This window comes from Macrobrachium nipponense, chromosome 10 (genome assembly GCF_015104395.2).
Source record: "Macrobrachium nipponense isolate FS-2020 chromosome 10, ASM1510439v2, whole genome shotgun sequence".
NCBI lineage: Eukaryota > Metazoa > Arthropoda > Malacostraca > Decapoda > Palaemonidae > Macrobrachium > Macrobrachium nipponense.
Genome location: NC_087204.1, coordinates 53,292,632 through 53,319,100, shown reverse-complemented (window position 1 = coordinate 53,319,100; position 26,469 = coordinate 53,292,632). Strand labels below are relative to the sequence as shown.

Here is a 26,469-nt window from a genome sequence, read left to right as displayed (position 1 = left end):
TATTTAATGGGTGTGTAACTCTATTTAACAAATGTTATGTACATAGACATTTTACAGCAATAACTCTAATAATGATAAGAACTTATATGCTACTTTATAGTGTCAGTCTTCCAACCACCGCTACATTAATTTTCATATCGTAAACAAAGCTAAAGCGAGTAGGGGAGACCGGGGCTAGTTGGCACACTTTTTACAATTTTGGTTATTGCGAATATAAAACAAACTTTTTGCAAAATTCTTACCACCATTGAAAAATATTAACATTCGTCTTTATCATAGAGCAAAATAATTGTTGTTTGCTTTCAACATAAGATAACAATAAGCTTTAGAAAAAAATAACTTTTCGTGCCACTTGCCACACGGGGTAAGTTGGCACACATTATGAGGTAACTGGGCACATTGATAATTAAAAGAAAATTACTACATTGCATTTAAATCAAATAGTAAAAATACCCTCTGAATTTCCAAAATACAAAATATTAGGCATTAGTATTACTTCAGATCATCATCTAGTTGTAATTGTGGCAGGTGTGAAATAAATCCTCGTCATAGTCTTCATGCTCCCACTTGTTACATGCCCTGCAATGGACCCACACTTCTCCTGGCTTACCAAACACAGGCTCTCTTCAGATGAGCTTTCTTCTGGATCAACAAGAGCAGTTCATAAACTCTGTATCACGCTGATGACTGATCTGAAGCCCATGTGTCTTTTCGGACATCTCTCAATCTGTTACATAACCACCCGTAAAATCAAATTCTTGAAATAGTCTGTACTTCAAAGTTGAAATTCCATCAATCCTAAACCAATTGAAAACATCACAATAAGTGACAGCTAGAGGTAAAGCCGAGGAAACTTTACCAGGAATGTCACAGATGGGCATACTTGATCCTGGATTACCAGTCATCCACGAATCACATGCCCTGTTAACACATTTCTTCAGAAGTCTATAAACACTAAAATCCAGGGGCTGCAACTTGTGAGAACAATGTGGAGGAAATGATAGGACCCTAATCTCATTATCCTTTCAAAAATCCAGAAACAAAACGTAAATTATATAAATAAATAGGCTTACTATTGTTATCAAATAACGTGTGCCAACTTGCCCATTTATTTTGAGCCAACTTGCCCATCCCTACCATTTGGTACAAAAACGATTACCAGTCCACACCAAGAAGCCTTGAATTAATAATTTTAATGCTATAGAATCTTTAAACCATAAGGAAAACTATGCTATCATTGAAAACTAATCTTTATGAATGTATAGATGTTATAGCAAATAACAGAAAGATTAAAATATTTACTTACTACCATCAAAATAAAAAATTGCCTCATAAATTCGAGCTCCTACGTTCTATCTCTATAGAATTTTGCTGGTAATTGAGGAACCACGTGGCAATTACACAGTATATGTATTAGAGTCACCCTATTGGTAAACTTTAAAGTCATGTTGAGTATGCCAACTTACCCCTGTAGCCAACTAGCCCCGGGCTCCCCTACTATAATTGAAGTCAGTTGCTTGCTTGACAAAATAATAATATGACTGAATTATTATGGGCCTACAGATGACTGTTATTTATATGAAACAAATAAATTATTTTTGTGTTAGATCAGCCATCGTCAACCGGGGTTCCGTGAACGATCGCCAGGTGTTCCGTAAGAATTCATGTTTTATTTAATTATTTATTTATAAGTATATATTTTTCGTTAAACATGGCGTGAGAAATCGTAGTCCTATATTTTATTTTATCGTAACATATCGTGCGAGATTTTTTCCCTCTGTTTTACTAAGGGTAATTTATTCAAATGCTTATATATACTATATGTTATATATATATATATATATATATCTATATATATATATATATATATATAGTATTAGATATATTATATATATATATATATATATATGTATATATATATTGTGTGTGTGTGCGTGTGTGTGTGTATGTATTGGGGTTCCTTGGGATGAGGAAAATTGTCTCAGGGGTTCCTCAAAGTGTCAAAGGCTGGGAAACACTGTGTTAGATAAATTCAAAGGATATAGAAAGGATAGAAATATTTATTAAATATATCACGATAATGTATAATACGGGTTAATAGTAGCCCACTATACTAATCTAGACATTCATTATCAGGGCTTGCCCTTCCCCCTGCCCACCTGTTAGGGTGTGTCTGTCAGGGGGAAACCACCCACTAAAATGTCTGTCATTACCATCACAGCATTCTAGGATATGAAGTGCTATTGTAGTACAAATTTTACTTGGTATCTCCAATGTTGGATGCAGTTCCTGTCTCCCCCTCCCCCTCCCCACTCATTGTGGGGTGTCTGTCAGGGGGTAACCACCCACTAATATGTCTGATATTACCATCACAGCATTCTAGGATGTGCAAGTGCTATTGTAGTACAAATTTTACTTGGTGTCTCCGATGTTGGATGGAGATCCTGTCTCCCCTTCCCCTTCCCCCACCACTCGTTGTGGGGTGTCTCTCAGGGTGTAACTACCCACTAATATGTCTGGCATTACCATCACAGCATTCTAGGATGTGCAGTGCAATTGTAGTACAAATTTTACTTGGTATCTCCAATGTTGGATGCAGATCCTACCTCCCCCTCCCCACTCGTTGTAGGGCGTCTGTCAGGGGGTAACCACCCACTAAAACGTCTGTCATTACCACCACAGTATTCTAGGATGTGCAGTGCTATTGTAGTGTAAATTTTACTCGGTATCTCCCAAGTTGGATCTAGATCCAATTAACCCCCCCTTTTCAGTGCGTCTGTCAGGGGGAACCCACCCTCCAAAATGTCTGTCACTGGTCATTCTATAATCAGTAGAGTCTGCAGATATATTATATATTAGTTTCATCTGGTATCTCATATATTGGATCTAGACCCAAAATCTAACGAGCAATTAGTGGTGCTTGTTAAGTAAGCCACCCATATATTTTCGGCAGACGGTCAGTTTCACAGTTTACAAGTCTACTCCTAAATACCGGTAGGGGTTACAGTCGGTATCTCGTTCGTTGTATCTCAATGGTCCGGGCTGCCGGTCTAAAAAGGCCTCGTCCTTTCTCTATTAAGAGCCTGACAGAAGTTCTGGGCCCTGATGATGTAGAAATAGCTTTGTGTCCCATGATTATTTGCATAGAACTAAGGACATTCGTGGCAATTCTTGCAGTCTGTGGTGCTCTATCAAGAATCTGTCTTGATGTTTGTCCAAGAATGAACTGGCATTCTTCCTAAAGAGACGTAATCTGTGAATTGCACTCGTCAGTTCAAAAAGATGTGTTTTCTTTATATAAAGTGAAAGCTCATGAGATTAGAGTAGTAGCTACTTTGCTGGTTTTTAAAAGAAACCTTTCCTAATTAGCAATTTTAAACTACATTTTGGAAAACATTGTATGATAATTGCAGTACCTTTGGCCCTTTTCTTGTGGCTAGTGTGTTGGGAAAGGAAGTGTAGGAAGCAACCATAGGGGCTGGTGTCTCGGCTGGATACTATCAAGTATCCCCTGCGAGCATGAGGCTTTTCTCGCAAAGCTGCAGGCCAGATGTCCAGCTATCTCAGTTGATCTTCATCAGCAGTTTACCAGGGCAAGTGGGCTGTCTACTGTGATTGGTGTCCTCAACAGGGGTTCTCTCCACTCAGAACTGCTGTTCAGTGGATAGTGGGTTTCCTGATCTTTCTTGGCTGTTGGAGGCTACACGGCTGCCTAGGGGTTGGTTATGCACCTGAAGGGCGTGGACATCTCCTCTTCCTGGGAATCTAGATGTTGTTGAGGAGTTTTAAACGATCCTGTTCACCAAGAGAACTCAAACTCTGACATTGGATCTTGCTTTGGTTCTAAACAGTCTCACTCAAGCTTCATTCAAGCCTCTACGTTGATCGTCAGACAGGAACCTGACTCTGAAGGCAGTTTCCTGTTGGTCTTGGCTTCCTCAGAATGAATTGGAGAGCTTCATGCCTGTGTTATGACATGAAACACACCAGGAGTATGGGGTCTGTGGCCTTCAAATTTGTCCTGGAATTCATGGTTAAGACTCAGAATTCCTTGGTGCATGATGACAGATTTTCCTCGTTGTCAATTCTCTCACTGTATGAGTTTGTGGATAGGAATCCACAGGAGTTGTTGCTTTGTCCTGTCAGAGCTCTGCGCTGATATCTAAAAAGGACTCATCACTGAAGGCCTAGGTGTAGTAGACTTTTTGTTAGCATGGGCTGGTCCAGAAGGGAAGTGTCCAAAAACACAATTTCATTCTGGTTACGTGAGGTGAGTAATCAGGCATATTCCTCGCCTGATATTTCTGTCACCGAGTCTGTGCATTCTAGAGCACAGGACATCAGAGGGATACTAAGTCCATCACTGGCATTTAAGAAGAACTTGTCTATTTATAGGATTTTGAATGCTGGTTCACTTCCTTTTACATAAAAGACATTGCCCACAGGTCCTTGGACACTTTTTCCTTGGGTCTGGTGGTGGCTGCCCAACAATTTGTGTAGCCCATCCAGTGCCCCTGGCAGGCCAGTTTGTATCTTACCTAAAATGATACAGGCAGGTGGAAGAATAGCCACATCATATGCTGGAACTGGTCTGGCACAGGTGAGTGTGGTAGCCATACTGGTTGTAGTTATTTGTTTTTTTCCTATACAATAGACAAATCTGCTTCTCGGTAGCACATACTCTTCTCTTTAGCAAAGGAAGTGAGGAGTGGTGACATACCTCTGTGGCTTACACGATTTGTTACTTGAACAGACAAAGTTTTCTTTTCCTTCCAGGAATGCAGTGAATCTGGTCATATCTCATTATTTTAGACCCAGCAGGCTGAGTTTCTAGATATTCTCTTATCTATTTTCTCTTGGTCTCTGACACTCTTCTTTAGGACTTGATCTTCCAGGAACGGTGGTCAGGTGGACTTAACCCCCAGCCAGTTCATGTACCCACTAGATATAAGTCCATCCTATCATTAAGACTGAAGGTTTGATCTGCATATGAACAAATGACAAATTTATAATCAATTTGTATTTTTCATAGCTAGCCGCCCCCCTCATATCCCGGGTTGGAGAAAGACTGATGTGCCATGAGGTACCAAGCCTGGTTGGTGACCAGCTTCCACCTCATATACACGAGTTGCCAGATGTCACAGATTCCTTGTTTTACAATCTGATTGTTTTAACCGGTTTCCAGCTGGTGGTAGAAGGTTATCCTATTGTTAAGACCTCAGGTTTGTTAGCTATGAAAAATACAAATTAACTAAAAATTTGTCATTTCTCCTTGATATAAGGTGTTTATGTCTTTTGGGAAGCCTAGAGGTATGTAGTACCCGAGTACCCTCCTGTCCTTTGTTATGATGGTGGTGGTTTTTTATTTAGACATGTTTTGGATATAGGTAACAAGTTTTCTATGGTGAATTGTTGATACTGACCCCCAAGCAGGGGCAATTTATCCTTTGTTGGCCATTGGAAATATCCTTTGCCACAAAGGTCCCACTAAAGTAGTAGGCGCTTACTGACTATACCACCACGCCTTTACAGGTAAGGAATCAACAAACATTTTTATATAATGTTGGCAAATTTTTCTATCCTCTTTCTAGTTACAGTGTTAATATGTTGGATTGGAAATATCCATGCATCCCACCATCCCTCAATGTGGGAATCAGATATATAATTACTGGGTAAAGTCCCATAATTAAAAATGACACTTATGATAAAATAGTTTTAATTATACTTACCCAGTAAATATATACTCGAAGCCCACCTACCGTCCCCTAGCATGGTTTTTTCTCTTTGAGGGCATAAACCAAACCCAGCTCTGTGCCAAGTGAAAAACTCAACTCTCTGCCAAGTGGTTCCTCTCTTTCCCCAAAAGTTGGTGGGGTCATTGTTACCCAGCTAAAGCAAAACAGAAAATTAGCTCAACCCACGAATTTCGGAATTTTAACTGCCGGGCAAGTGAAACTGTTAGCTATACGTATAGTAATTACTGGGTAAGTATAATTAAAACTATTATTGCAATACACCCCCTGAACACCTGAACTAGCCCTGGTCACTTACCAGCCCGAACCATCATTTATTAAAAATTTACCAAATCTTTGGTTAAAATAAACGATCAGTGTTGCCAATCTCCTGGCAAACACCCTCGTTACCTAGTTACCAGCCCACCGCTAGTAGCCCTCCCTCACGGGCCGGTCACACCTGCCCTCTCACGTCAATCACTTATCGTTCGCGGTGGAGTACAGATGTATCCACAGCGAACTCCTTTTTGGTCTTGCCCGGCCTTCATTTGCACCTTTGATTTGATTGATTTTGGTGACGAATTACGCATCCCTTTAGATTACGGTTGAATTGCTCTTAATACCTTGTCATTAGACATTGATTCTGCAAAGGAAGAAACAACACAGGCTACGACAACGACTACTGCATCCTCGGCCACGACATCACCGAAAACGACGAGCGGAAGTTCAACAACGTATCGTCTTTGCCAACAATGCAAGAAAAGGATGAGTACCCTATGACACGATAGTCATTCCTTATGCGTAAATTGTAGGCCTTTTCAATTCAATTAATTGTAAAGACCAGATATTTTGGAATGTCAGGAGTGGTCTTTGGACCAGATGTTAGGGTATCTCAAACATAGGAAAGGTCTCGTATTAAGAAGTAACTGTAGGCAGGAAGAGACTAACGTAGATCAAGATAAAGACTTAGAGACAGTGTTCTTTAAGAGACTTGAGAGTACGCTGACATCGAGTATGACATCTCTGTTACCGATTTTATGTCAGATTATGTGAGGATAGATCGAGCAATAGGGATACTGAAATTACTAATCGTTCTTTTCCAGCTCCCCTGCCTGTTCCAGAATCAGCCCTAACCGGTGCTGGGGGTTATGGGGATCCGCAAGCCCAGAGGGCAGGATCCGCCGTCCCCCCTGGCGCGGAGCAGGCAGTGTTGGCAGCAGATTCCCCTTCCCTCGATGACATCTCTGTTACCGATTTTATGTCAAGATTATGTGAGTATAGATCGAGCAATAGGGATACTGAAATTACTAATCGTTCTTTTCCAGCTCCCCTGCCTGTTCCAGAATCAGCCCTAACCGGTGCTGGGGGTTATGGGGATCCGCAAGCCCAGAGGGCAGGATCCGCCGTCCCCCCTGGCGCGGAGCAGGCAGTGTTGGCAGCAGATTCCCCTTCCCTCGATGTGTAAGTTCTCAGGATGATAAAAACTTAGGTCAGATATAGACGAGTAGGGATAATAGGCTACATAGTGTTTAGTTTAGGAAGAGAAGTGCAGGCTTCTTCGGGTCGGTTTTCTATTAAAAGTAGTAGTTTTTAGAGGCACAGTGTCCTTAGAGCATCTTTAGGCTTTTTCCTGCTTCGAGTTCCTTGCATCAGAAGCTTTTAGGTCAGGGTTGGTCTTTCAGATATGCTCCTTTGTGTCTTTAAGGTTACTTTTCCTATACGTATACGATACGATATTTGTTAATATCAACTAATTCTCCGTTCAATGCATATTGACTTACGATATTCAGTATGAAGAGAAATCGAATAAAATTAACTACGGTTAGCCTAGTGTTCACGATGATATATCGTATGCATATTCAGTAGCCTAGCCTAACCTAAAGTATTCGCTGTACAACATATCGGTAGCTATTTTTATATTGGCTAACGCTGTAGGCTTAAGGCATTCTTGACTTTGGATAATTCAATACAGGTGTAATTGAAAACGAACGAGAATCCGATCTGAGGATAATTAATATGAATGTAATCGAACAGAATGAAGATCGGATTCTGTCCGACTAAAGCATTATAATTGTATTATGTGTATCATCATATTGGCGTAGTATAAACACTAAACTCGGCAGTCATTCACGCTGGAATCAGCGGATGACGAATACGGGTTTGCGTCGCCGTATCCATCTCATTCTCTCCTGATTGACTAAAATGACTAACGTAACAACACACTCACTTATGCCAAGTTTGTACAAACGTCTTAAAGGAGACGTGTCTTCAACTATGTTGACATTTAATATAGTCAATGAGGTATCTATCTTGGGGCATATAATCAGATGTCAGATATAAGGAATTTGTATGTATGACGTCTTCATACGTTTGAACAGACTATTGCCGTCAGTATTATTTACATTGAGCTTATGTCAATTACAGTTACAAATTATTACCAGTCGTATTATCAAATTACAATGACAACTGAAAATAATATTAGGTCTAATAAAGTTAATTTAATTACCTTTAAATATTATTTTATTACTTTTCAATTAAATTACAATTACACTAGCTTGTCGTCAAACAGCACTATTGTAAGGAGGTGTGGTTTTAGACAGACAAGGATGCCGGCTAGTCTATTTTTTTTTTTTTTCCTTGGCTTCAGATTCAACCATATCACTTGGTCTCGGCTAATGTTTTTGTCCTTAGTTAGCATATTAATGAATATCTGGATACTTAACTTATGTAACGAAGTCATACTGTTCGTCTTACGATGTAATTTAAGACCAAAATTTGACTGATACGTCTCATTGGAAGCTAGTTTTTCCCTCGGGTTAGCGTTAAATTTAGGATTCCGTTCGTTTTTCACTCGTTTTCATAGGTATTACGAACCTTACACTTTATATACGTTATTAATCCTTTGTCTGTGTGAAAACAACAGTAATGAGCTCTTTCATGCTATTAGTTTCTTTTACCACGGCTGCGTTGGAATTCATACAAAAGCTCGGGACTTCTGTCCAGGTTGCTGATGAACGTAATTTTGCCTTATTAGCTTCAGCTGCATTTATAACATGAATACAGTAATTACCGTCCCACGCGGATGAATACAATAACGGATGTTGCTATCGGATTCGATTACTGTCACACGCTGATCAATACAATAAAGTGATTTTGTTATAGGAGTCGATCGCATTAGCAACAAGTTCTCGTTCGGTTGTTCATAGCTGTACGGAGTTATACGAGTATTATCGTTAAGATAATACCCTTTTAACTTGCTGCAATTTGCGGAGGTGGAGATATTGAGACCCTTAAGTTCTCTCTCTCTCTCCTCGTCTCCTCTCTCTCTCTCTCTCTCTCTCTCCTCTCTCTCTCTCTCTCTTTTTTCCCTGATTTTATCTCTCTCTTTTCCCTGATTTTATATTCTCTCTTTATCCTAGACATTGTGTGTTTTCTCTCTCTCTCTCTCTCTCTCTCTCTATCTCTCTCTTTTTCTGATTTCATATTCTCTCCATATTCTCTCATCCTATTTTCCACGCTCTCCTAACACTGGACTCATTTGTGCAACAGAGGTTTTTCTTCCTTTCACACCTTTTCAAACTTTCTCATTTCCCTTCAGCGCTGACTGACCTCATAGGTCCCAATACTCGGCCTTTGGCCTAAATTCTATTTTTAAACCCAACAATCTTGCTGTCTGAGTTAGTATTAGAGTAGGGAGCGACTATTAGGAATATGTATAAGGTATTCATGATATGATATATCACAAGAGGATTTTAAGTATTAGGACAGATAGGAAAGAACATGTCTAGGTCTATCTGAGGGTATTCTTTCAAGTGCCAACCAGGCAGAGTACAGACAGGCAGGTACAACACTACAAGAGGACATCACTACGATCGACGACACCGTCGCAGACGCACCGATGGACATGGTTGTCTCCTCCGTACATGAGAGGCCTAAGGCCACATGGGAGGTCTTCAGATTAACCTCCATACATGAGAGGGCCGAGAGCCACATGGAGGTCTTCAGATTTCCCCTCCATACATGAGAGGCCGAGAGCCACATGGAGGTCTTCAGATTCCCTCCATACATAGAGGAGAGAGCCACATGGGAGGTCTTCCAGATTCCCTCCATACACGAGAGGCCGAGAGCCACATGGGAGGTCTTCAGTTTTTCCTCTACTCAGGTGAGGCACATAGCCAGCTGAGAGGAAACAGGTTTGTATCCCTTCCGCACTCAATGAGTTTTGACCTTAGGGTAGAGGTGCAGGGAGTTTTTCCCTCCACATATGGCAGGCCTAGAAGGCCACACATGGGAGATTAGCTTGGACGAGTGACAAATGAACTTGAGACTGACTCGCGTACTCAATTATATTGACTGACAACTAGTACAGTGGAGGGCCGGGCAGATTTGATTCCCCACCTCCAAAATTAATGTTGTTAATCGGGCTAGTTCAGGTGTTCAGGGGGTGTATTGCAATATGAAGTTTTTATTGTAAAACTAATATTGTAATACCTACCTGAACACCTGAACTAGCCCTGGTCACTTACCAGCCCGAACCATCATTTATTAAAAATTTACCAAATCTTTGGTTAAAATAAACGATCAGTGTTGCCAATCTCCTGGCAAACACCCTCGTTACCTAGTTACCGGCCCACCGCTAGTAGCCCTCCCTCACGGGCCGGTCACACCTGCCCTCTCACGTCAATCATAACTCAATAACTCTGTATGAGAGGGGAGGAGGGTGGGAATCATTCAGGTGTTCAGGTAGGTATTACAATATTAGTTTTACAATAAAAACTTCATTTATTATAAAAATGTCATTTTTATCACAGTTATAACTTTTTAGGTCATATTACAGCGGAAGGTACAATCCTTTTGTTTTGTATAGCCAAAAAATAAATTTGAAGTCATTTCAAATTGTATTGTATATGTGAATGTTGTCCTATTAGTATGTAAGTGTAAATGGTCTCAAGATTTTTAGATGTAACAATTTTTGGAATGTCACTTCCTAAATGCCAAGATATAAATTTGTTTTAGAAAACAGGAAAATAAATTGTCTCTTCTCCATTCCTTGAACTAATGAAGGCATTCACTTAAAGGTACGATTGGCATCTGTACTTGATGAGTTACGAAATATTTTTGGTGAAAAATATAGTGAGAGGGAGTTAACAGAGACAGTTTTGGCACACAACTATGATTCAGAGGCTTCCATTGATGCTTTGTTGAATAAAGCCACAGTCTCTGCAACTTCAGACCCTCTTCCTCAAAGAGAACATCGTAATAGAAATAGAGGTAAGCATATTGTTCACTGTTTATCTTTTATGAGATAAGCAGTTAGTTTGAAACTGCAGAAAGTGTATTGTGTTGCTATATCTTATTTCTCATATGTAGGCTTGGTTTAACAGCTTAAATAATTTTTTTGTTTTCAGTATCTGCTAATTCTGCTTCTGCCTTTGTTGAGCAGCTCACTTTGGGTAGTAATCAAAAACAAGCAGCTAAAAGTGATTCTGAAGTATCAGTGTTCAAAGCACCCTCAGCACCTGTTGTTATTACCACTCCAGCTAAGAGGGGGGAAGCGTCACGTGTAGTCCGTGGTTTTGATGTTCAAGATCATGAAGGTTTGTATTGTTTCTCACTCCATTTGTATACAAGTTATTTTAGTTTTAATAATGCAGGTCTATTGATTTATTTTATTATTTTCCCATTGTTTACAAGTGTCTTCTTCATTCACATTCCAAAAGAAGAGTTTTTTTTTTCCTAAAAGATTATGTTTCAAGGTTGTAAAATATCCCCACTAGTAGTTTGTCACTCCCTATGTTTATGGTATCCCATTCACAAAGGCAGTCCTGCTTCTAAATTGTTTAATTATCTATGGTTATTTCCATAATTTTAACCATTTTTCCATAATAATTATTCATTAATATACCTTTGCGGAACAAACCTTCATTTTTAACAATAGGATAATTCTTCTAGCGCCAGCTGGAAACCGGTTAAATACAATCAAAGATTGTAAAGCAAGGAATCTGTGGCATCTGGCAGTGCATGCATATGCGAGGTGGATATTGGTCACTGATCAGGGCTGGATCCTTGTGACACACCAGTCTTTCTTCAACCGCCTTGGAAAGACATCCTTCGCTTTGCTCTCCTCCCCCAAGCCGGTTTTTTATCGAAGCCTGTACAGTGTTCCCCCCATATTCACGAGGGATGTGTACCAGACGTCCCCGCGAATAGTTAGAACTCCCCTCTAAAAATGCTTACATCTGCCTATCTTGAAAGTTCAAATACCAAATGTATACTGCAAGTATCATCGTACATCAAATATACTGTTGAATTGGTATTATTAATATAATTTCAAAGTCATCTGAAACATTTTACCATTAGGAATATATAAACGACCAATAACAGAGAGAGAGACGATATTAAAAGATTGAAATGAACTTATGTAAGCAACACTTCTTCCCCTCCCATAAATACATATATCTTTTCCAAGGAGAGAAAGAGAGGGTTGAACAAGTATCTGTTTGTCTGTCTATCAATTCTTTTGCTGAGATAGAGAGAGAGAGAGAGAGATGAAGGAGAGAGATAAAAGAAGGAAGAAATAGAAACACCAAATGTATACCTTATGTGAGATCCTTCATCAAATATTCCTTAAATTATTATCATATTATTGTATTAATCTTATATTGTATTAATATAATTTCAAAGTAATCTTAAACATTAGTACCCTTAAAGGTTTATACGTACATACATACGTAATTCTAACACTTGCAGCAGAGAGAGAGAGAGTGAGAGTTATCACTATGACATACATATCTTGTGGAGAGAGAGAGAGAGAGAGAGAGAGGAATCGAGGAGAGAGAGAAGAGAGGAGAGCGAGATAGAGAGAGAGAGAGGAGAGAGAGAGAGAGAGAGAGAGAGAGAGAGAGAGAGAGAGAGAGTTGTCCTTACAGTATTTAAAAGAGTAAAATGGAAAGATTATTATGTTTAAAATACTGACATATGAATGTTGTAATTACAGTTAAATTATTATTATTACTATTATTATTATACCAGTACATATTATAGTATTATTGGAAAATATTAACAATAAACTTATTACATATATGTACCATAAAATTGATCTCATCTCAGTAAGAGAGAGAGAGAAATTGCATAAAAACCATTAAATTTGTTGACCATTATATGGCAGTGTTCCCCCCTCTCACATTACTTGACATATTTGACAGCTTCCCGAGCTCGAGCTTCACAGAGAAAGACGAAGGGAAGAATTTTCATTTGAAATTTTAGTTATATATATTTATTTTTATTATTATTTCTGGGCTCAGCCTGTGTCGCTCCGTGAAATGTCCCTTTAGCACTCATTTCTAAGGTATAAATATTGCTATGATACCAGAGAAAAAAGCTAATATGGAAATGCCAGAGTATTCTGGCTCGCTCACCTTTATTTAAGGTGTCAGTATGGTTTCTGGGGAGAGTGAAACCACTACCAGAGGTCCTTTGCCATTTAGACTCATCCTTCTTCAATATCCCTCATCTACAGAGGAGCCAATCTAAGGCCCACTACCCGCTACCGTTACGGCTAGCGCCTCTGACGTCATTCCTTTGATAGCACAACCCACTCTGCATGGGGTTTTTTTTGCTGTGTTGTGTTTTATCCCTGGAATTTATCTTACCATCATCATGGAACGTCAAGCTATTGCTGCATCCAAGTTAACCCTCTTACGCCGAAGCCCTAAAAATCAAAACCTCTCATGTATGCCGGGGCCGGTTTGGAGTGAGCGCGGAAGCGGAAAAAATAATTTTTTCAAAAAATCACAGCGCGCTTAGTTTTGAAGATTAAGAGTTCATTTTTGGCTCATTTTTTTGTCATTGATTGAAGTTTAGTATGCAACCATCAGAAATGAAAAATAATATCATTATCATATGTAAATAATGCGATATATGGTAGCGAAAAAAAAAAATTCATACGTAATTGTATTCAAATCACGCTGTGCAAAAAATGGTCAAAGCTAACGAGTTACTTTTTTTTCGTTGTATTGTACACTAAATTGCAATCATTTTGATATATAATACATTGTAAAACAATAAAAGCAACACCGGAAAAATATTATCACAAAATGATGTACGAATTCGTAACGCGCGGACATAAAAAAAATGTTATTTTCAAAAATTCACCGTAAATCTAAATATTGTTCTAGAGACTTCCAATTTGTTTCAAAATGAAGACAAATGATTGAATATTACGATACTGTAAGAGTTTTAGATTAGAATTGCAGATTTCGACCATTTCGGACGAGTTAAAGTTGACCGAATGTCGAAATTTTTATACAGTAGGGCCTCGTTAACCACGGGGGATAGGGCCCAGAACCCCCCGTGATAAGTAAATACCCGTGTTATCCTGGTACCCCCCCCCGCCCCCCCCTGAAAATTGCTTTTTTAAACCGCCTACTTTAATAATTAACCCAACCCAAACCGACTATTTCACTGTTTATAACTGCCTACTGTTAGTTCAAGCACCAAATATTTCTTCAACTATCACCTTAAACTAAATTCAAGACAGTTTCAAAGTTATTCTTGCCTATCTTCAATTTCCCCTGCATCAGATCAGCAAACAAAATTATAATTACCTAACAATTCCTTCTATTTTCACGATTTGGCTGCTGCACCAAACTAAAAGTACATAGTATATCTATTTCGTGAATGAACATATTTATGATAAAAAAAACATGATTTACTGTAATGATTACAGCACCCAACTATAATATTAATGTATAAACACAGCAAAATACAGCCAATAAAAATCTAGTTTTGTCTTTTGTTTTATGTTTCGAATCAGCTGATGGACGTTTATTAACCGAAAGAATTATTTAGGAAAACAATTTAAGTTGCTAAAAGAAACGAATTTATTGATGGAATTATTATTATTATTAACTTTGTACATAATAGTTTATGATATTATGATACAGTAATTCATACTTCATTGAGAGAGAGAGAGAGAGAGAGAGAGAGAGAGAGAGAGAGAGAGAGAGAGAGAGAGAGAGAGAGAGAGAGCAGCTTGTGACGAGAGTAACTTGAATAGCTTGAGATAGCAGCTTAGGATGAGAATAGCTTGAGAGAGCAGCTTGGGACGAGTACTGTTGACTATCTTAGCTGGAGAATAATGAAATTTTTATTTTAAATATTTTATGATGATAAGAAATGAAACATGGATAGTGATAAGATATTCTCTTGTATACTGTTATAATATGTGATAATCATTGAGTCAACTATAAAAGTTGTATTGAAGCAAAGTTTCGTAAATCACAGAAAAAATAAAAATATGGCAACACATATTTTTATTCTTTCAGGGACCATCTTGTTCTTTTATTACGATAATAACAGATCAGTATTATAGTTTTTTTTCTGTAAGTGATGAGAGAGAGAGAGAGAGAGAGAGATGAGAGAGAGAGAGGAGAGAGAGAGATGTTTTTGCTATTTACATTCATAGTATTTGAAAATTTGTGAATGAGTTTTTTTTATTCTAAAAATGCATTTAGTCATGAAACAAAAGAAGAAGAAAACAGTAATTAGCGAATCTTGCTCTGTGATAAAATTCGTGATTTCGTTAATTATCCGGAATATACGTAGCATTTGGGCTTCACAAAAAAAGTAAGTAAAGTGATTTATGACAGAGTTTAGAGGATATGTACTTACGTAAAAATACATTGGTACTTTGTAGAACGGTGACGTCACGGTGGTCATATGTATTTTTTTCGTGAATGAATATACATTTATGATAAAAAATAGTTACTGTACTGCTTAGAGTACCACACTGTAATATTAATGTAATCACATCAGAATAAAGTAATCATTGTTCATTGTATACTGTAAACATGTAAAATGTATTTTTGTCTTTTGAAAAATGGATTCCCCAAGGAATTATTCCTTGAAGAGGCTTTTTATTATGAAGATATGTCAATAATATATAAGTTTTGCATTTTATTATGAATATATGACAATAATATATAAGGTAAAAATGGTTTTATTACGTTTACGCTTCGTCGCCGATTGCAAACAACATACGATAATCTATGACAATTATTGTTTGTATGACTGCAGTGTTCAGAGAAGTTGATTACGTTATACCAAAACAATAATGAAGTTCGAATTGAAAATTTATGTTTTCCTTAATGTTATTACTACTGTAATTAAACTACTACTATTAACATTTCTAAAAGGTTAAGAATGACATAGGTGCTGTGAAGTGTAACTCAATGTTTACATTTCTGCTGGCCGCTCAACTACAAGTTGATGTCAATGACGTGGAATTATTCCATAAATAGGCTATATATTATGAAGATATGCCAATAATATATAAGGTGAGAATGGTTTTATTACCTTTATTGTCAGTTAATATCATAATGTGAATCTGTTCTTGCATTTGCTGGTTATCGGAACCGGACGAGGCTTAGCCTACCACCGGACAAGCACGAGATGCTGTGATTCATACCAGCGATATATAGACTGAGAAGTGGTCCAAGAAAAAACCCGTGATTAACTGAATCCGTGATTGCTGATCCGTGACTAAGCGAGGCCCCACTGTATATATATTTTTTTATATGCACATATTTCGGAGATGGGAAAAGCTACAACCTTCAATTATTTTTTATTGTATTCTTCATGAATTTGCGCGCTTTTTGATATATGAAACTCTATAAAACAGCTAATATTAAAAGGAGCAAATATTAGGATAATGCGATGTACGCATTTCGGAGACTTGCGGCCGCGAATCGGCGCACGGAGGGAAGTTGAATATATTTTTCAAAACTTCACCATAAATCACAATATTGTTCTAGAGACTTCAAATTTGTTTCAAAATGAAGATAAATGACTGAATATTACTAGTCTGTAAGAGTTTTAGCTTACAATTGCGTTTTTCAACTATTTCGGTAGAGTCAAATTTGACCGAACGTGGTTTTTTTTCTATTTATCGTGATTTATATGCAAATATTTCGAAAAAAGAGAAAAGATACAACCTTCAATCATTTTTAGTTGTATTCTACATGAAATTGCGCACATTTTCATATATAAAACTTTATGTAACAGCTAATTTTAAATGGTGCAAACATTTCGACAATCGCACAAAAAAATTCTGATTTTTTCGGAAGAGTTACCGTGCGGACGTAAGGAAAATGTTTTGTTTTTTATTCATAAATTCACCATAAATCGAAATATTGTGCTAGAGACTTCCAAGTCGTTGCACAATGAAAGTAAATGATTGAATATTACTAGAATATAAGAGTTTTAGCTTACAATTGCGTTTTTCGACCATTTCCGTAGAGTCAAAGTTGACCGAAAGTTGAAATTTTTGCACTTATCGTTATTTATATGAAAATATTTCAAAACTGATAAAAGCTACAACCATGGGTTGATTTTAGTTGTATTGTGCATGAAATTGCGCACATTTCCATATATAAAACTTTATGTAACGGCAAATTTAAAATGGTGCAAACATTAGGACAATTGCACGAAAAAATTTATCGGAAGAGTTACCGCGCGAACGTAAGGAAAAAGTTTTTTTCATAAATTCACCATAAATCGAAATATTGTGCTAGAGACGTCCAATTTGTTGCAAAATGAAGGCTAATGATTGAATATTACTATAACAGTTGTTCAAGAACTAAGGTCTCAAGGAATAATGCTAGTAGCCTATCTAGACGATTGGCTCATGTGGGCCACAAGCATTGAAGCATGTCGCAAAGCAACGGTCAAGTAATCCGGTTTCTGGAACATCTAGGCTTCCAGATAAACAGAACCAAGTCTCGGCTAACACCGGAGTCCCGCTTCCAGTGGCTAAGAATTCAATGGGACTTGAACTCCCACACACTATCAATCCCGCCGTTGAAAAGGAGAGAAATAGCCAAAGCAACCGAACAATTTCTCAAGTGCTTTTCAGTTATATTCATCAGAAATTATTTCCAGGCGCCTACAACGCTGATCTGGCAGAAGAAATGAGGCACACAAAATGCAAATTAATCAATAGTTGAAGGTTTTTTTGATGAAGAATGTAATAAGAATGCAGTTTACATAGTTGTTAATGTACCCAAAGCATTAAAAGGAAGGTTTTCTCAAGATCAAGAACAGAACCCCCGTTATAACCTGGGGACTGCCTGTATAATGTTCTAAAGGGTCCACAGTAATACAAAGTGTTAAGAGTCCGTTTATAATTTTTAAGACTTTACAAAAAGCTTTCGAACCCAGGGAAGGGTTCAAAATCTTTTTGTAGTCTTAGAAATTATACACAGACTATTAACACTTTGTATTATTGTGGACCCTTTAGAACATTATTATTATTATTATTATTAACAACTGAAAATATCAATAAACAGATTACATACTATAGTGACTAGTTCATGAGACCTCATAATATAGCCTAGGATGTAAACTTAGTCTATGGAGTGTGCAGTTATTCACTCAAAGTAAACAACATTTTATGATAGATAATATAGATACTGAGGTTTCATGAGAAATTGCTGTATTCTGGACCAAGAAAAAACCTGTGTGGTAGAGCCTAAGCTTCACTTGCAACTTGCAGTTAAAACACAAATGCTCATGAATTTAAGGTACATCAAATGTACTAAATTTGTTTATACGTACATATTGATCTATTACAGAAATATGAATTGAAATGTTATGCTCAGATTATTGGGGGTAGCATACCACAATTCCTCTTTAGTGCATTTCATTATCATCCACAACCCTGTAAACCTATTAGGGCAGTTGCAATAGATGTTACTGTAACAGATAAAAAATATTAATATATGTAAAAAGAGGATGAAGAAGAATTATATGTAAATTTATGCAGTTGCCATAATTATAGGAGTTGCAGCAGCTGAAAACAACCTGGCACTTGATGAACAGGAAGCTGAGCGATCACGTTCAAGTACACCAGTTCGAGGAGGAAAAGATAAGGATAAAGAAAAAGATAGCAACACTTCCATTGCAAAAACTCCAGCAAAGTAAGTTTGATATTTAAAGTTCTGTACTTTGTTTATAAGGAAATTATGAGGTCTGTATTATTTGGAATAAATCTTACCCACTGGTTAAGTTAGCTTATATCTTCGCTCCATTACGTGCGATTGGCATTCCAAATAAAGAAAAATGACGATTTGCTAACCTGCAAGGACTGTCTCTTTAATCACCTGTTTTCCCCCAGGTAGCATTGGAGTGTTTATGTTCTTGTCAGAATTCTTCATGCTATGTTCTTGGGCAGACTGTGAATCAGTTTTAATAATAATTTTGGTTATTTTTGGCTGATTTTCTCCTGTACAGTATTATGTGTGTTTTCTGTTTTGCATTATGTCAGCTACAGCAAACCAAGATGAAAACATTTGGCTGTATAAGAAAGGGTTTGATTAAACGGAGTGCCCATGTGTGTGTTAGCCTAGCTGTTGAGGCACAACAAGTGTGGTTTTCTTCTCATTGTGAAGAAAATAAAGAGTGATCTGATCAGAGAATGAATTATTTTGTGAAGTGTTGGAAGATGCAAGAAGCTGATAGCTTATGTAGACAGTTTGTTAGGGCAGGCCATAAGCGTACTCAGTCTTTTAATTTTTCTTCCCGTGTTGTTTTTCCTGCTCCATTGCCTGATAGCCAAGGTTAATTCCTCTCTCACTCCTGCTGCTCTGCCTTTTGCTCTCTATGTGGTTCAGGAGAAAAAGGATAAATAATTCAGAAATATTCTTCTTATATTGATTAGAAATTTAACAGTATATGTTAGGGTGAACCTCATGGTGTCATCCCTATCCCCCCTGGCATCTGTCTGTAGCCTGCCCTCTGAACTGCCGTGCATCTGTTAGTTTTTTCCATGGACAGGAACCATGGCATGTCTGGGACCAAGGTCTGTACCCTACACCACCTCTCTTAACCGTCTTATGGTTCAAATTTAATGCGTTCTCCTAAGAATTCATTTATTACTTTAGTGCTTGCGTTGACCAGCTCCCATATCATTTGTTTTTTAGAGAGTGATAGAGTTTTATGTGAAGTGGCAAAGTTATCTAGGGATTTTAGGGGTATTACCTGTACTTCAGTAGTTTCTGAGCCTGTTATCATTTACACATCCTGTATCATCCCCTGAACCAGACATTAACCTTTCCCTCTTACTCAGTTCTCTCCATATTGCCTCATATTTGTCACATTGTGACAGTTGTTCCTATTTGTTATGGTAGCTCTTTTTCTTCTGCCACTTATTTATCTAAAGTAAGCTAGCCTGGCGATAGAATGGGCGCTTGCTTCTCGACAGTTGCCTCTTAAATGTTCAGCAGATGGCTCTGGCTGTCATTATGGTTCCATGGTCATGCAAGAACCCTCAAGTACCTTCCCCACCCAGCCAGTGGTACTTACTGGCATTTTTCACCTCACTATCATCATTCATAGATTTGCCATTTTCTTCTGAGTTCTTCCTTTAGACTATATAGTTTTCAGCCCTAATTTGGTCAATTCTTTTTCAGTTTTTAAGAAGTGTATAATTCATATTGTTATGCTTTAACTCCCTTTTGCAGAAGATGAATCTGTTGACAGACTTTTTCTATAGGACACTCCTCTATTTACGAAAGAGTTATGTTCTGAATGGCTGTTCACATTCTCTCTCTCTCTCTCTCTCTCTCTCTCTCTCTCTCTCTCTCTCTCTCTCTCTCTCTCTCTCTCTCTCTCTCTCTCTCTCTCTCTCTCTCTAAACACAGCAAACTATCTATAAAATATTTACAGTAATACAAATTAAGCCTTTATTAAACTGAAGATCAATCCAGGGCCTGCCCTTGAATGATAGGTAGGCTCCAGAATGAGCCTAAGTATGATTCTCTCTCTCTCTCTCTCTCTCTCTCTCTCTCTCTCTCTCTCTCTCTCTCTCTCTCTCTGCTGATTTATGAATGTTTCTTTTCCAACTCTGTGATGATTGTAAATCTTTCTCTTTCTCTGTCTCCCTCTCTCGCTGCCGAGATGTGTGCATTATTCTTCCTACAGGGCGAGGACAGTAAATCTCTCTCTCTCTCTCTCTCTCTCCTCTCTCTCTCTCTCTCTCTCTCTCTCTCTCTCTCTCTCTCTCTCTCTCTCTCTCTCTCTCTCAACCCAAAACTTCCCCCTTTCACTTTTTTTTCTATCATTAATGTGTTCAAAAGTTAAATTAAGAGTGTAAAGTAATGAAACAGTATGTTATATGAAGTAAAATTTTCCAAAATTTTATTTCTTCTGTGTACGATTTACAAATGGGTTGGTGAAAATGGCGCCTGGCCTGCTTGGGGGATGGAAGGAGGAAACCGAAATGGTTGCATTAGGCAAAGGTTGATAAAATCAATTTTATTCACAATTTACAGGGATAATCAAAGGAATTGATAGTGTGTTTCTGAGAGAGTGTGTTTACACTTGGGTCTTAAGTGCACGAAAGAGATTAATTATGTCACAATACATCAACTTACTGTTGGCAAATGAGAGATTTGAAAATAAACATGAGGATTTTGTAAACAAATAAGTAATAAGTCAAGAATGTAAGAAAAGGAAAGATGAAATAACCTTTCACAAGGTAGCCGTTTAAAGAAACTATCGTCCCAGCCCAGCTGACAGTCAGTAGGAAGCAGACTCCTCCTTCCCTCTCCTCTCCTCTCTGTCGTCTCACTCAGTACCCAAACACTGATTTGAGCAAGCTTTTTTTTTTTTTCTGTAATGCTTTTGATTGTTTTCATGTTTTATCATCATCTTAAATTTATTGTGAAATAACATTTTATTTTTTATGTGAATTGGTACTGCTTTTACATACATATAGTAAAGATTTTCTGTCTCTTCTCTCTTCAACAATATCACAACGCACGATAATTTAATATCACGATGCATGAGAACTTAAAATCATCATTCATTAGTCCTCAAAAATATAAACGCCCCTCCCTCTACCTCAAGTTTGCTGTGCGTCACTGCAATGACAAATGATTTTATTAATCGTTTATGCTAAATTTTATTATGAAAAACTTTGTTCTTTCATTTACTATTTTGTTAATATTGTTCAACTAGACTGTCTCACTGGCTCAATTGACTTTATTTTTTTCTTTTTTTTCAGTATTGCATTTGATTGTTTTCATATTTTATTACATATTAGATTTATTGTGAAATTCCCATTTTTATGTGAATTGTTATTGCTTTTACATACATACAGAATGTTTTAACTCTCTTATCTTTCTCTCCTCAACATATCAACGCTCCCTCATTCAGTCTCAAGTCAGCTGGGTGTGGAGTCACTGTGGTTACGTACGATTTTATATATCTTTTATGCTAAATTTTATATTGGAAGCAAAATTTTATATCAATACAGTTTTCTTGTAGAACGCAGTAGGCCATTGAATACAAGCATAAACTAAGAAATCAGTCAGTTTGAAGTACAAGCATTTGTTTGACAAATGATACCAAATTTTATAGAAAATTTTGCTTGAAAATCGGAAAGTTCGACATAAGAAACATTCGACAAACAAGGTACGACTGTACTGTGCTAAATAACCACTGGTTCCATGCAACGTAAAAACGCCATACAAACAAACAATGTACAGTATCCTGAAATATTTGCTAATAATTTTGATTTTATTTTCCAGTCTGCCTTTATTGAGATGCAAAAACTTTTATGTAGTTATAGCATGGAAAGAATGAAAAAAATAATAACAAAAATAACATCACGTTCATCTTTAAAACTATACTGAACAAAACAAACATAAATGCTTAAAATATCAATCTTTCTGCCTGGGATGAGTAGAATGTAGTGTTGCCTTCACAAAATTTTTACAGGGATTTGAGTTAAATTATTCTTTTGTGTACTGTGTTATGTGGGATAATCAACTAAACTTATAATGAAATACAGCACAATAAATCAGATACTGCAATATAAGTAATTTTTGTTTCATAAATGTACTTGTATGTAATCACGAAAATACTAACATGATGTATCAACATAGCATTCCCTTTGGAAGTTGTGTCCATCGTTCTAAACCACCCACATATTTTAGATATGCATACAATAGTACTATCCTAAAATAAGTACCCATACAGTAAAGAATTTCAAAATCTTCTTGCAACACAGGAAAATACTGTCAATAATATACGTAAAATGTACACCCAGTGCATTGTAGAATGATGCCGTAGGCCAAAGAAAATGTGTCTGAATGATAGGGGATCCTTTAAGAGTAACAGTTGTAGGCAGGTATTGATTTTACAACATGACTTTGAAATGATATTAGGGTGTTTTGGGATCATAGGTTGAGGTATATTTTTGTGTGAACTGTCAAATTTGGCAACGAACTGTTAAAATAGGCAGTTACAAGCATTTTAGGGGTAACAGTAGTTGGAGAGTACTGTATTATAAGGTTACTTTGGGTGTTTTGGGATGATGGTTTGGGATGTATTTATGTCTAGTGATATTAAATTGTTTTAGTAAGATAATTTAAGATATGTTAAGATAGGCAGTGGATTCACTCATATGAGCATCATTATTACATGCCATTAATTCAAAGGAATTAGGTGGGAAAGAGGTTCCATTAATTCAGTAGTCCATAAATTCACTAATGGCAACTTTTGGACTGGCTCAAACCAAGACACAGACTGCTCATGACCTTCGTAATTGTGATCATGACTGCAAGGGAGGAAGTATTGCCTCTCTCATGTGACAGTCTTATTATATATTTGTTCATAAATATGTATACCTAGGGGATGTTGTTGGTTTTAGTTCATATATTTTTTGTAGTATGTGAGTTATGATTGTAATTTTGCGAAGAAAAGGGCAAAGAAATGTTAGAATCTGCACATTATTATTGATGACTTTCATATCCTAAATTTATTTCATAATTATCGCTATTAGTTTCTTCGTCATTGATTTTGATTGTGGGGGTAGTGAGATGAAAAAATAATGAATTAATTTTGGCAGTCACAGTGCCTTTGAATGTCACTGTCAAAACATAAAGCACACCGCCATCTATTGAGGAAAGTGAACACTAAACTATTCGTTAATGGGATAAACATTTTCTAGCATAGATAAAGATTTATGCCTGCACTTCTTACCTCTAGTATCATCTAATCTCATGGGTGACATCGAATATGTAAGTACACTGTTGTATAAAAGAAACTAGCAAAATTATCACCTTAAGTCTTTCAGCAATACTAAGAGTAAGGAATTCGTGCATGCCAAGTCTCTCATTGTTTTGATTAAAAGGTTTGACTTGGTAGAGACATCTCAAGTGGAATATTTGAAAAAATATATTTTTAAGTTGATATAAAAAAAACATATTTGACTTCACACATTTTCTTTTTATTACTAAGAATTATTTTCATAAAAACAAAGGAAATATGGCGTAATTTTTGCGGTCTAGAAGTTGTAAACAATACGTAGTGCCACACTGTTGGCCGCGCAACACTAGTGGCGGCTAAATCAAGCCGAACCCTGGGCGTTCCCCAACCAAAGCGTGCTGGTTTTAAGAGTTTCAACCGTGTAGCTTTTCTATACAAAGTTTATTAAAACCTTATACGTATATTGATTTAGCCTTAGATTTCAAGTATAGTCATACCCTACATACGAAAGTCCCTACGTTCGAAAGTCCCTACATTAGAAAAATCCAGGTTACAAAAGCAAAGACAAAGATTTTTTTGCTTCTGCATACGAAAATAATTCAGGTTAAGAAAGGGTGTACTGTAAAGTCCAAGATTCGCCTGGGCCGCTGAGGACAATTTTAAAACTCGCGCACCGGCAACTCAGTAGACTCGCCACCATCCTCCCACTCTCCTATTGGTTCCTGATGCTAGTTACTGCCATAAGATCCTGCTCTCCTGTTGGTCAGCATCTACGAAGGAAGTTCTTGACCATTTCGTTTCGGCAGCCTTACCGTACACACGTGGAATTTGTTCGTTCACGTAGATTTCGTTCATTAATGTAAATTCGTGATAGTGATTTCGCTTTCATTGTACTGTAAGTTACTTTATCATGTGTGTGAACTTAATTACTTACGTTATTAGCCATGGGTCCCAAGAATGTTGCTGAAGTTCATGGAAAGAAGAGGATGCTTTCTATGGAGATGAAAATGGAGATAATTAAGAAGTATGAGGCTGGCATGCAGTTGAGTGTGATCGCTAAGGAATACGGTGGAAATCCGTTGACGATAGGCACCATCCTTAAGCAGAAGGAAGCCATCAAAGCAGCTACACCTTCCAACGGCGTGACTATTTTTTCCAACAAGAGGAACCTCGTGCTTGATGAGATGGGAGGCTGCCAGCTTGGACATGAATGCAGCCCAAGCCTTTGTTAAGATGTTCGACGAGATGACAATCAAGGAAGGCTACAGTTCTCAACAAGTCTTCAACTGTGACGAGACTGGCCTTTTTTGAAAAAAAATGCCTCGTTGGACGTACATCACACAGGAAGAGAAGAAGCTACCCGGGCATAAGCCTATGAAAGACAGGCTTACGCTTGCACTTTGTTCTAATGCCAGTGGGGATTGTAAGGTGAAGCCCCTACTTGTGTATCATTCCGAGACTCCTCGAGCCTTCAAGGCCCACAAAATGCTAAAGGAGAAGCTTCCAGTGATGTGGAGGGCTAATGCAAAAGCCTGGGTAACGAGACTTTTGTTCACCGAGTGGGTAAATCTGTGTTTCTCTTGGAAGAGAGGCGCCTCTCTCTGAAATGTCTGCTGGTGTTGGACAATGCCCCTGCTCACCCTCCTAGCCTCGAGGAAGATATCCTAGCGGAGTATTCTTATTCTTTTATCAAGGTTCTTTATCTTCTGCCTAACACCACCCCTCTCCTCCAGCCCATGGACCAGCAAGTGAATTTTGGAAGGAGCATTTTGATATCGTGATATGCATCCGACTCATCGATCAAGCTTGGCAGGAGGTTTCGAGGCGAACCTTGAATTCTTCATGGAGGAAACTTTGGCCTGGTGCCGTGTCCGCCCAAGACTTCGAGGGATTCAACGTGGGCGAAGCTGATGCAAATTCAGAAACAGTTGACAATCCTGAAACTGTTTTGCAACCAGATCTTGACAAGATCGTTGCACTCGGCAAGTCCATTGGCTGGTCGTTGACGAGGATGACATCAATGACCTTCTCCAGGAGCACTAAGAGGAGCTAACAACGGATGACATGAAGGAGTTGGAGGCCATGCAACATAACGTCGTTCAAGAAGAGCTCTCTAGCAGGGGCAAGGAGGACGACCCTATGACAAAGGCAGAAATTAAGGATGCTCTAGCTGCTTTTCATAACATGCAAACATTTGTAAAAAAGACACCTGAAAAGGCTTACACAGGTTATTTATGCTTGCGGAGTTTGGTGCCATTTGCCCAAGTTGTTTCAGGAACATTTTGAAAAGTAGGCAGAGGCAATCTTCCTTGGATAGTTATTTTTTAAAGAGGTCTTTAGTAGTAAGCAAACGGGAAGGTCCAAGTGATACGATAAAACAGAAAATTGGAAATGGTGAAGAAATTTACATTTTTAAAAAAAAAAGTAAAGTAAAAAAGTAAAAAAAAATTTAAAAATCAGAAAAAGGCAAAAAAAAAAAAAAGAAAAGAAATGTAATTTTAAGTTTTTCATAAAGTAAAGTGTTAATGTTTTCTGCCATTTGTTAATGTGTTTTGTAAAGTTTAGTGTTAATGTTTTCTGCCATTTTTTAATGAGTTTCATAAAGTTAAGTGTTCATGTTTTCTGCCATTTGTCCTCCTCCTCTGTTGCCACTTTCGGACATCGCCTCACTCGAAAGGTAAGGTTC

General features: G+C 37.6%; 1 protein-coding gene across 1 annotated transcript in view; it reads left to right on the top strand.

The window, feature by feature from the left end:
- LOC135223617 (protein HBS1-like) overlaps window positions 1-26,469 on the top strand; it is a 241,283-nt gene that overhangs the window by 61,679 nt on the left and 153,135 nt on the right. The window contains exons 5-7 of the mRNA XM_064262229.1: window positions 10,811-11,003; window positions 11,141-11,329; window positions 18,571-18,709. Coding sequence (XP_064118299.1) covers window positions 10,811-11,003; window positions 11,141-11,329; window positions 18,571-18,709 — 521 coding nt within the window. The remainder of the gene's footprint in view (window positions 1-10,810; window positions 11,004-11,140; window positions 11,330-18,570; window positions 18,710-26,469) is intronic.